The sequence below is a fragment of the Cyprinodon tularosa genome, unplaced genomic scaffold (assembly GCF_016077235.1).
Source record: "Cyprinodon tularosa strain WSP-4 unplaced genomic scaffold, ASM1607723v1 ctg922, whole genome shotgun sequence".
Taxonomy (NCBI): Eukaryota; Metazoa; Chordata; class Actinopteri; order Cyprinodontiformes; family Cyprinodontidae; genus Cyprinodon; species Cyprinodon tularosa.
In genome coordinates, this window is record NW_024039699.1 from 185,301 (window position 1) to 197,571 (window position 12,271).

General features: G+C 50.9%; 1 protein-coding gene across 3 annotated transcripts; it reads right to left on the reverse strand.

Moving 5' to 3' along the window:
* Nucleotides 1-391: 391 nt before the first annotated feature.
* ctns (cystinosin, lysosomal cystine transporter) lies at nucleotides 392-9,911 on the reverse strand. Of its 3 annotated transcripts, XM_038274616.1 has the most exons (11): nucleotides 9,845-9,911; nucleotides 6,471-6,565; nucleotides 5,997-6,075; nucleotides 5,521-5,611; nucleotides 3,384-3,487; nucleotides 2,553-2,690; nucleotides 1,877-1,976; nucleotides 1,664-1,783; nucleotides 1,418-1,588; nucleotides 1,231-1,348; nucleotides 393-692 (listed from the first exon to the last, which is right to left on the reverse strand). In XM_038274616.1, exons 2-11 carry the CDS (start codon nucleotides 6,541-6,543, stop codon nucleotides 544-546), a joined length of 1,143 nt encoding a protein of 380 aa, XP_038130544.1. In that variant the 5' UTR covers nucleotides 6,544-6,565; nucleotides 9,845-9,911; the 3' UTR covers nucleotides 393-543. The 3 variants fall into 3 exon arrangements, with proteins under 3 accessions (XP_038130542.1, XP_038130543.1, XP_038130544.1); XM_038274614.1 differs by having other exon boundaries at nucleotides 392-692; nucleotides 1,418-1,783; XM_038274615.1 differs by having other exon boundaries at nucleotides 392-692; nucleotides 1,418-1,783; nucleotides 6,471-6,559; nucleotides 9,845-9,910.
* Between the last annotated feature and the right edge of the window lie 2,360 nt (nucleotides 9,912-12,271).

Genomic DNA, 12,271 nt, shown 5'->3' on the forward strand with positions numbered 1-12,271 from the left:
CTTAAGTTTTCTTTAAGATGTTTTAGTTTAGGCCTCAAGATGTGAAACTGCTGGATGATCTATGGACTTCATCATGAAGCCACCTGGTCACTGAATGTGCTCAGATGTTAGCATGTCGCTAACGGGTTTAATGGCTTCAGACTGAGGAAAAATGAACTGCTCCAAACGTTTAAACAGGAATGTTCTGACTGAGCTGGAAAAGTTTAACATTTAACAAACTAGGAGGAATAAATCTCAGCGCAGTTAGAGAGCAGCTGGTGCTGCTAATCTTTGAAAACTTTAGAAAAATGAACGTAGATATAAACAAAATAAATCCCCTAAAAATGAATAAATCCACTGCTTCCATTTACAGATTGACTTTAATGAACATTTACAGCAGAATAAAGTAGACATGATAGAAAACAGACACAGAGTCACAGACGGAGTCCATGGAGCTCAGAGCAGCCGATCAACATCTGCTGGAGCAGAACCAACCAAGGCGTCGCTCAGCAGATTGAATCCCTTTTTGGCCTGAAAAGGCTCCCGTAGAGCAGCGTTTGTGGATCAGTCGTCCCGCTGCTCCGGAATGGCCTCGTACCGTGGCGGCTGTCGGTACAGACAGTAGTGCTGAGTCATGAAGACGACGTCGAACGCCACGGAGAAAAGGCCCAGACCAAACTTGGTGGGGTCACCGAACACCAGCTGCCACTCATCTGGAGAGAAACACCAGAAGAAAGAAGCTCAGAAGCTCCTCCTACATTTAACCTGGAGGTTAGGCAGACAAAAGCATCAGCGGGTGTGGGGGACTCTAGTGGACTCTAGTGGACTTCCACAGACCTCCCAGAGGCTGGAGCCGGGGTCAGAGCCATTAGATCGGGGAGTTAAACGCAGACCCTCCAGTATCGCTAGTTTCACACCAGACCGCAGAGCTACGCTAGCAGCAGGCCTGCGCTGCTATGAGGTCATATTGAGGTCAGGTGTGTTAAAGGCCCTGGAGGGTCTGAGTCCAAACCAGTCCAGCTCTGCTGGTTCTGTGGGTCAAACTTCCGAAAGTCTCCCAGACTGAGCAGCTCCTCCTCTCCACTCTATCTCCTCTATTTCTCTATGAAAAGTTTTCCTTCATGCATCTGAATGTTTCAGAAGGTCAGCTGATGCTCCTAATGGCTGCAGGGGAACAGCATCAGAGGAAGCGGTAGGAAGACGGCTGGTCCTCCGGCACCATGAGCAGAGGACAGCAGTGATGTTTTTTACCGTTGTTGTAGGACTGAGCGATCATCTGCAGAATGCTGAAGACGCCACCGGTGAAGTCCAGCAGGACGTTCCCGATGCTCCAGCCCTCCGTGCTTTTCCTCCGGTAGTTCATGTACGCCTGGAATCAGACAGCATAGCATCAGCTAGCCTGTAGGACGCCACCGCATTCGGTCCGCCTTTAGCTCACCTGCGGCACGTATTTGATGAGGGTGACGGCGAGCTTAATGTAGGAGAAGTAGTACAGGTACTGCAACCAGGTGATCTTCTGGGCGACGGCCACAAAAAGGCTGATCAGAGCAAAGGTCCAACCAATCAGCAGCAGACACCTGGCCGTCCACGACACTGTCTGACCCCCCCTCTGAAAGAAGGGAACAGAGCTCCGTAAGGACATGTTCTCCCTCTGCCGGATCAACGCCTCCCTCTGGTGGCGTACCTCGTACACAGCGGCCTGGCTGACGTAGATCGCACAGAGGAGGAGGGCGTGCAGGCTGAAGAAGACGTCGTTGGCGCTGACCGGGTTGATCCCGTTGGGGTTTTTCTGAAGGAACTCCTCCTGCAGAGAAACACAGAAGATCAACGCAGACGGGACTCGTTTATCGCCGTTCCCGCTCCGCATCGCAGTCCGCCGTCTGATCCGTGAATTTACCTTGATGTAAGGAATCCAGAAGAGGCCGACGTTGAACACGCTGTAGGCGAAGAAGCCCGTTAGGTTGAGAGCCAGGAAGTCAAAGTTCAGACCTACGACACTAAAGAGAAGCCCAGGTTAAAACCTTCGGTTTTATTGATGCAGGCTCCGCCCCCTTTTACACGTCGGCTGCTAAACGGGTAAAGATCAACACATTAGGCTAACTTCAGGTTAAGCTCATTAATTACATGGATTCAACTTTTATTGATGATTAAAGCTGCAGATGATGGAAACCCAGAATCCTGAAAAACTCAGAATATGTTCAGAGAAAGTTGAGTGGAAGGAAAAAGTTTGCAGAAAAAATGAGCAACTGCAACTTTAAGAGGTTTGTGAAGAAAAAAAAGTCTATCTAAGAAGCTTTGAAAGGAAAGGAGCGAGGCTAGAGTTAGAGCATCTAGATCCGGTAGAGCAGAGCTATCCTGATCCGATCCGGGACTGAGGAGAACCAGAACCACTGCTCCATCAGGAGACCTGCTGGACTTCAGAGAGAAGAAATGAGACCGCATTCATCCAAACCTCAGGTCACGACCTCAGGGGTCACGACCTCAGCTCCGCCAACCGAAGCTTCTAGAACAGCAGAGAAGGAAACCAAGCGGTCCGGTGAATCAGTGATGAGGTCCAGGTGGGTAGACATTACCTTTTTCTCCTCCAGTTCTCCAAGGCCTGCGGGTAGAAGGACACGGACCACGCCACGAAGTAAACCCACCCGATCACCTGGGCGACCACGGACAGAACCCGGCTGTGGATCACTATGAACCGGATCCTGGTGGACGGGCTGCAGAGAGAGAGAGAGAGAGAGATCTAACGTCAGTCACTGATCCTGGCTCCATCTGGATATTTCTGTTGCCATGGAGATGAACTGCTGAAAGTCGCATCAGTGACGCCGTTTCTATCAGAGGAAAGGAAGCCGACCTCCTGGATGATCATGAACTAGAAGTTCCACCACGACTCTGATCTGTTTAATATTCTATAGTTATGCCTTTTCTAGACGCTCCGGTCATGTTCGCTTCCATCGGACCCCAGAAGAACAAAGACGCTTGATTCGCCACCATCAATGACGCCATCTTTGATTTACTAAACTTAGACAACTATTATGCTCATTTTGTACACAGAGAATAGAACATGTAAATAAAATGACGTTTTGTTTTGTACAACTTTCATGACATTTCCATTACTTAAAGTGCAGCAGTGATCAAATGTAGAATAGAACAGAATAGAATAGAATAGAATAGAATAGAATAGAATAGAATAGAATAGGGAAATTCTGGTGTTTACAGCGGCAACAAGATTATAGAGAAAAATTATCACACAAAATGTGGTGAAGTGAAAAGTTAAAAGATTAATAATAAAATCCTGTCAACAGCGCAGGAGAAAAAAACATTAAAGCGTTGATATAGAAGCGCAGAGGATTAATTTATTTATGGAGCAAAACAGAAAAATAAAGTGAAATAAAGGATAAACTGATCACCTGTTCAGCTCTGTGTTGTTGGTGGACAGGAAGGTGGTCACCTGACCAGCATGGCGACCAATCACCGTAAAGTTGACTGAGGTGGTCTTCTCTGGAAGCAACACCTGAAAGAAAACAGGAAAGAAGGAATCACTGGAAAATAAGCTGCTGCTTTAGAACCCAGCAGGTCATCTGGAGCGCGACGACATCTGAGACTGTGGAGCATGCTAACCCGTGGAGCATGCTAACCCGTGGAGCATGCTAACCCGTGGAGTATGCTAACCCGTGGAGCATGCTAACCCGTGGAGTATGCTAACCCGTGGGGCATGCTAACCCGTGGAGTATGCTAACCCGTGGGAGCATGCTAACCCGTGGAGTATGCTAACCCGTGGGAGCATGCTAACCCGTGGAGTATGCTAACCCGTGGAGCATGCTAACCCGTGGAGTATGCTAACCCGTGGGGCATGCTAACCCGTGGGGCATGCTAACCCGTGGAGTATGCTAACCCGTGGGAGCATGCTAACCCGTGGAGTATGCTAACCCGTGGGAGCATGCTAACCCGTGGGAGCATGCTAACCCGTGGGAGCATGCTAACCCGTGGAGCATGCTAACCCGTGGAGCATGCTAACCCGTGGAGTATGCTAACCCGTGGAGCATGCTAACCCGTGGAGTATGCTAACCCGTGGGGCATGCTAACCCGTGGAGTATGCTAACCCGTGGGAGCATGCTAACCCGTGGAGTATGCTAACCCGTGGGAGCATGCTAACCCGTGGAGTATGCTAACCTGTGGGAGCATGCTAACCCGTGGAGTATGCTAACCTGTGGGAGCATGCTAACCCGTGGAGTATGCTAACCCGTGGGAGCATGCTAACCCGTGGAGTATGCTAACCCGTGGGGCATGCTAACCCGTGGAGTATGCTAACCCGTGGGGCATGCTAACCCGTGGGGCATGCTAACCCGTGGGGCATGCTAACCTGTGGGAGCATGCTAACCCGTGGAGCATGCTAACCCGTGGAGCATGCTAACCCGTGGAGCATGCTAACCCGTGGAGCATGCTAACCCGTGGAGTATGCTAACCCGTGGAGCATGCTAACCCGTGGAGTATGCTAACCCGTGGGGCATGCTAACCCGTGGAGTATGCTAACCCGTGGAGTATGCTAACCCGTGGGAGCATGCTAACCCGTGGAGTATGCTAACCCGTGGAGCATGCTAACCCGTGGAGCATGCTAACCCGTGGGGCATGCTAACCCGTGGAGTATGCTAACCCGTGGGAGCATGCTAACCCGTGGAGTATGCTAACCCGTGGAGCATGCTAACCCGTGGAGTATGCTAACCCGTGGGGCATGCTAACCCGTGGAGTATGCTAACCCGTGGGAGCATGCTAACCCGTGGAGTATGCTAACCCGTGGGAGCATGCTAACCCGTGGGGCATGCTAACCTGTGGGAGCATGCTAACCCGTGGAGCATGCTAACCCGTGGAGTATGCTAACCCGTGGAGCATGCTAACCCGTGGAGTATGCTAACCCGTGGGGCATGCTAACCCGTGGAGTATGCTAACCCGTGGGAGCATGCTAACCCGTGGAGTATGCTAACCCGTGGGAGCATGCTAACCCGTGGAGTATGCTAACCTGTGGGAGCATGCTAACCCGTGGAGTATGCTAACCTGTGGGAGCATGCTAACCCGTGGAGTATGCTAACCCGTGGGAGCATGCTAACCCGTGGAGTATGCTAACCCGTGGGGCATGCTAACCCGTGAGGCATGCTAACCCGTGGGAGCATGCTAACCCGTGGAGCATGCTAACCCGTGGAGCATGCTAACCCGTGGGGCATGCTAACCTGTGGAGCATGCTAACCTGTGGAGCATGCTAACCCGTGGAGCATGCTAACCTGTGGGAGCATGCTAACCCGTGGAGTATGCTAACCAGTGGGAGCATGCTAACCCGTGGAGTATGCTAACCCGTGGGGCATGCTAACCCGTGAGGCATGCTAACCCGTGGGAGCATGCTAACCCGTGGAGCATGCTAACCCGTGGAGCATGCTAACCCGTGGAGCATGCTAACTTGGGGTCAGAATGCGGTTCGGTTTGTTCTTTCAGGTCTAGATCCTCTCTGGAGCGTCCTGATAATTGAACATCGTTTAGGCATCATGTTAGCCTCACCTGTTCAGGCAGAGCGACGATGGATGAATAGTTCTCCTTGGAGCTGTAGGTCACGTTCAGGTGGATCAGCGTGGAGCGACTGACGGCCGAACTGAGGAAATAAGCAGCATGTTTAGAAATGGACGCCTCTGTTGAAGCAGGACTCGTTCTAGTTTTACTGCTTTGCTTCAGTGTTGGATTAAAATCACCCGTTTCTGAGCAACCAGAGCATGTTAGCATCTGCAGGTTTATTAACCCCCCCCCCCCAACCTTAGCAGCAGCAGCTAACACTGAACCTTTATCTGAACCAGAGCAGACTTTGACAGGAAGCTAAGATTCCTCCTGTAGGACGTTCTGCTGGTTTCACACCTGCAGACTCTCCTGACCTTTGACCTCTGAGCTCAAATATAGAATATATAAAACTGCACTGAAGCATAAAGAAGGCAAACAGATGTTGATGGATCTGCAGCTTAGAATAAAACCTCTTTATTGTTTACCTGGTGGTAACCATGACGACCGCAGAAGAGCTTTCCTCCAGTGTAACAGCATCCGGTGCATTTAGAGACACGCCGCACTCTGCAGAACAATCCAGAGGAAAAAAAAGATGTTGAAGTATTTCCTAACCAAACAAACGGAAACAGGACTCCTGATCCTGAGCTTCACCATCATTTCATCTTCTTCACACGTTTCTGCACCAGAGAACCTTTTTGATCCTGATCCAGAGTTTAGGTTTAACTTTAGATCAGGAGTTCATTCGACCAGAACCCAGAGAAATAAAAACTACAGGAGTACTACTGGAGTACTACTGAGGAAGTATTTAGAGAAGGACCAGCTGCACCTGCTGCCAGCTACAAAAACCCTCTGACAGAATCAGAAATAAAACATCCTGATTGGTTGAAGCCCGGCTGAGGGGCCCCCGGAGTCCGGCTGAGGGGCCCCTAGTGAGGCTAGTCTAGAGGGGAGGAACTCACCAGAGAGCTGGATCAGCAGCATCAGGGGCAGGAAGTCCTCCAGCATCTTCTTCAGCAGAGGGAGGGCAGCCATGTCTGCCCAGAAGAACCTAAAGCTGACAGAGACCAGGATCAAACATGGCCGACAGACACAAGCTCCTCCTACAGGCCAATGAGCCAATCAGGAGCTGGGAGTTTCCCGGCACCATGCAGCGTGGGAAAGCAGCTCCTGGCAGAATGGAGCCAGTTCCTGGTTCAGCCTGTTTGAGGGCCTGACGGCTGGAGGCGGGGCTTCCAGTGGCGAAGGCGGGGCTTCCAGTGGCGAAGGCGTAGCCGTTACCTTCGGCCTGCTGCTCCTCATGTTTTCCTCTTTTAGGTTAGAAATGGACCAGAGATTGAAGCCTGACTGATTCACCCTGACTGGAGCTTCCAGGACCCCCAGTTACCCCTGATGGCGCCGGATACTGGTCCCACTCTGGGTCAGAATCTCTGACACGTCTGAGGTCCCGCCCATCTGCTGCCAGCCGCCATCTTTCCCCGCCCACAGCAGACCTATGGGTGGAGCTTCTCCCCCAGAACCCTGATCTCCACCAGGATTGGCCTCCTGGTGCTGCGGTGATCATAGAGCACCGCAGCACCAGGAGGAGCAGAAGGAGGAAAAGGAGGAGGAGGAGCAGCAGGAGGAAGGGGGGCAGGAGGAGGAGCAGGAGGAAGGAGGGCAGGAGGAGGAGCAGGAGGAGGAGCAGGAGGAGGAGCAGGAGGAAGGGGGGCAGGAGGAGGAGCAGGAGGAAGGAGGGCAGGAGGAGGAAAAGGAGGAGCAGAAGGAGGAAAAGGAGGAGGAGGAGCAGCAGGAGGAAGGGGGGCAGGAGGAGGAGCAGGAGGAAGGAGGGCAGGAGGAGGAGCAGGAGGAGGAGGAGCAGCAGGAGGAGCAGAAGGAGGAAAAGGAGGAGGAGGAGCAGCAGGAGGAAGGGGGGCAGGAGGAGGAGCAGGAGGAAGGAGGGCAGGAGGAGGAAAAGGAGGAGCAGAAGGAGGAAAAGGAGGAGGAGGAGCAGCAGGAGGAAGGGGGGCAGGAGGAGGAGCAGGAGGAGGAGGAGCAGCAGGAGGAGCAGAAGGAGGAAAAGGAGGAGGAGGAGCAGCAGGAGGAAGGGGGGCAGGAGGAGGAGCAGGAGGAAGGAGGGCAGGAGGAGGAAAAGGAGGAGGAGCAGGAGGAGGAGGAGCAGCAGGAGGAGCAGAAGGAGGAAAAGGAGGAGGAGGAGCAGCAGGAGGAAGGGGGGCAGGAGGAGGAGCAGGAGGAAGGAGGGCAGGAGGAGGAGCAGGAGGAGGAGGAGCAGCAGGAGGAGCAGAAGGAGGAAAAGGAGGAGGAGGAGCAGCAGGAGGAAGGGGGGCAGGAGGAGGAGCAGGAGGAAGGAGGGCAGGAGGAGGAGCAGGAGGAAGGGGGGCAGGAGGAGGAGCAGGAGGAAGGAGGGCAGGAGGAGGAAAAGGAGGAGGAGCAGGAGGAGGAGGAGCAGCAGGAGGAGCAGAAGGAGGAAAAGGAGGAGGAGGAGCAGCAGGAGGAAGGGGGGCAGGAGGAGGAGCAGGAGGAAGGAGGGCAGGAGGAGGAGCAGGAGGAGCAGAAGGAGGAAAAGGAGGAGGAGGAGCAGCAGGAGGAAGGGGGGCAGGAGGAGCAGCAGGAGGAAGGGGGGCAGGAGGAGGAGCAGGAGGAAGGGGGGCAGGAGGAGGAGCAGGAGGAAGGAGGGCAGGAGGAGGAGCAGGAGGAGCAGAAGGAGGAAAAGGAGGAGGAGGAGCAGCAGGAGGAAGGGGGGCAGGAGGAGCAGCAGGAGGAAGGGGGGCAGGAGGAGCAGCAGGAGGAAGGAGGGCAGGAGGAGGAGCAGGAGGAAGGAGGGCAGGAGGAGCAGCAGGAGGAGCAGAAGGAGGAAAAGGAGGAGGAGCAGGAGGAGGAGGAGCAGCAGGAGGAGCAGAAGGAGGAAAAGGAGGAGGAGGAGCAGCAGGAGGAAGGGGGGCAGGAGGAGGAGCAGGAGGAAGGAGGGCAGGAGGAGGAGCAGGAGGAGCAGAAGGAGGAAAAGGAGGAGGAGGAGCAGCAGGAGGAAGGGGGGCAGGAGGAGCAGCAGGAGGAAGGGGGGCAGGAGGAGCAGCAGGAGGAAGGAGGGCAGGAGGAGGAGCAGGAGGAAGGAGGGCAGGAGGAGGAGCAGGAGGAAGGAGGGCAGGAGGAGGAGCAGGAGGAGCAGAAGGAGGAAAAGGAGGAGGAGGAGCAGCAGGAGGAAGGGGGGCAGGAGGAGCAGCAGGAGGAAGGAGGGCAGGAGGAGGAGCAGGCAGTGATCTCAGAGTCTGGTTCCAACCAGAACTTTCTCAGACTCACTGATGGTCAGAAAGTTTCTGCTAATTAAATGATTTGTTGAAGTCTAGTTAAAGCGTTTCTATCTTCCTGTTCGTTAAACATCTGGAGCTTCTTCAGCTAAATAACAGATTATTAGTTTATAGCAGTTTGTTTTATAACCAGGAAGCTGAGAAAACAGTTTGTTCTGAGCGTCTCAGAGGATCATGGCTCCTGGTTCAAATGTTTTCTCGTTAAACAGAATCAGCCTGCAGAGCTTCTACACATCTAGAAATTCTGTTTCTAGCATCATTATATTAGTAAAGAGGTTTATAGATCTTTTTTAACAGAGAGAAGCAGGAAGAGCTGCAGATTTAAAGGGGAAACAGATTTACTGGGAAATGATAAAATATATCAGCAAGTTTAGCAGAAAATCAAACTGCTTTGCTTAATTTAAAATGCAGCTTATTTTCTGGATGGAATAGAAACTGTTCTTCCAGGGATGCTTGATTTATCAATTTTGGCATCAGAATCAGCTGTTATTCGTTATACATTCATGTTTTTGGGCCTTATATATAAATATAAAGCACTAAAAGTCACACTCTGACATCTATAAATATAAATATCAGTGTTTTATAGTTCTATCCTGTTTTCAACAATAGGAAATCATTCAATAAATAGATGTTTGAGCTCATTTTAGGAAAATTAGCCCAATCGAAGTGGACTGTAGTTCCAGGTGTCCCCGCCAGGTGTCCTCGTCAGGTGTCCCCGCCGGGTGTCCCCATTCATCAGGTTTCATCACAGAGTTCCTCCCCTGCGGTGATGGAAGCCTGGAAACCGGCGGTAAAGCAGGCGGGTGGGGGGGACACCATCAGCGGGTCAGTGACGGTAGACCAGCACCCCCCCCCCCCCAATAAAAGAGACCCAGATCTGGTCATCCTAAATCACGTGATCGCAGCGCGTCCTTCTGCTTTCATCTAATCTAATCTGTCCACCAGAAGCGAGCAAAGACAAGAAGCTGAAAGTAAAGATCAACTAAAAAGAATAAAATCAGAAAAGAAGCTCAGAGTGAAAGAAAGTTTACCTCAGTTTACCTCCTCCCTCTACATCAGCTGACTGCTCCTCTTCTTACTCCTCCTCCTTCTTCTTCTTTTCTATCATGGCGGATCTCCAGCGACTTTAAGCTGCATACCGCCACCTACTGTTCATGAGTGTGTAGCAACATTGTTTTACATCTATTAAATTCTATTTTTTAATTTTGTATTCTGAAGATAAATAAATAATGCTTTCCTTAATCTATAAATATCTTTTATATTTCCTTTATTTCCCAATAATCCTTTAAGACTCCATTCTTGGCCTGTCCTTTCAACTCTTTTCAATTTCTTCCTTTCAGGTCCAGATGTTTTAAAGTTCATCAATACATGTTCTACATGTTCTATCTCTCCACATCCTTCACATTTATCATTATTTTTCCTCCCTATTAAGTATAAATTGTCATTTAAATAAGTATGACCTACTCTTAATCTGATCATTATTATTTCTTCCCTTCGGTTTCTCTCATTAATATTTCTATTTAATACTGACTTTTGTACTTTATATAACCTTCTTCCTTTTTTATCTTCATTCCACATTTTTTTCAGTTTCTTTCCTCTTAATAAATGATTTTCCTTCCCCTTTCCCTAAAGGAATTGTAATTGTTATTGCCTCCTCTAAAGCCCTTTTTGCTAATTCATTTCCTTTTACCCCTTCATGTGCTGGAACCCAACAAAACCAAATATCAATGCCACCCCTGTATAATCTAAATAAACTGTGCTGAATTTCTAATACTAAATCTTTCCTATTATTTCCTTCTCCCTGAATACTTTCTAAAACTGCGTTGGAATCCGTGCAGACCACCACCCTGTCTGCTCTGACCTCCTCCCCCCATTGGAAACTCAGTATATCTGCCACCATCTCTGCTGTGAAAACAGATAGTTGATCTGAAATTCTTTTAGAAATGTGTATTTTGAACTCTGGTACATATATTCCTATTCCCACACACCCTTTTAAATTCTTAGAACCATCAGAATATATTTTAAGGTCTCGTCTCGTCGTCTCCCGCTTTATCCGGAACCGGGTCGCGGGGGCAGCAGACTAAGCAGAGACTCCCAGACTTCCCTCTCCGCAGACACCTCCTCCAGCTCTGTTGGGGGAAGCCCTAGGCGCTCCCAGGCCAGCCGAGAGACATAGTCTCTCCAGCGTGTCCTGGGTCGTCCCCTGGGCCTCCTCCCAGTGGGACGTGCCTGGAACACCTCCCGAGGGAGGCGTCCAGGAGGCATCCGAAGAAGATATCCGAGCCACCTCAACTGACTCCTCTCGATGTGGAGGAGGACCGGCTCTACACTGAGCCTCTCCCGAATGACCGAGCTCCTCACCCCATCTCTAAGGGAGAGCCCAGCCACCCTGCGGAGGAAGCTCATTTCAGCCGCTTGTATCCGGGATCTCGTTCTTTCGGTCATGATCCAAATTTCATGACCATAGGTGAGGGTAGGAACGTAGACCGACCGGTAAATTGAGAGCTTTGCCTTTTCGCTCAGCTCTCTCTTCACCAGGACAGACCGGTGCAGCGTCCGCATTATTGCAGCAGCCGCACCGATCCGTCTATCGATCTCCCGCTCCATTCTTCCCTCACTCGTGAACAGGACCCCAAGATACTTGAACTCCTCCACTTGAGGCAAGGACTCTCCTCCAACCTGAAGGGGACAAGCCACCTTTTTCCGGTCGAGAACCATGGCCTCGGACTTGGAGGAGCTGATTCTCATCCCGGCCGCTTCACACTCGGCTGCGAACCGCCCCAGCGCACGCTGTAGGTCTTGGCAGGAGGGAGCCAGCAGAACTACGTCATCCGCAAAAAGCAGGGACGAGATCCGCTGGTCCCCGAACCAGACCCCCTCCGGTCCTTGGCTGCACCTAGAAATCCTGTCCATAAAAGTTATGAACAGGACCGGTGACAGAGGGCAGCCCTGTCTGAGTCCAACATGCACCGGGTATATATATTTTAAGGTAATTATAATATTTCTTCTTCTTCCTCCTCCTCCTCCTCCTCTTCTTCTGCCTTCCTTTCCCCTTCAGTGATGGTGAACCTTGTTGCCCCTGGTGGCGGCTTAGGGAAACGCAGAATAACCTGCAGGAAGGAAAGTGAGTCATTTTTCCTGCTGATAAGTTTTGCAAAGTTAAAAGTTTTTTCCTCGTTTTGTTGATGATTTGAAAAAGAAAAGATAAGCAAAGAAGAAATGTTTAGCAGATGTAGAATAATGGCGAAGAAAGTTCAGTTTTCAGCTGATAAATCAGAGGTGAAGTTTATTACCAGGAAAAGAAGTGAATATGATTTAGAATCAAACTCTATAATCAGTAAAATGCTTTGAAGTTAGATGAATGTGGCCTGATGACTGAATAAAGCTCCAGAAAGTTAAGGATAAAAAGCTGCAAACAGAGAGGAGTTCATCCTGGAGTTTGGATCAGCTCCTCTAGA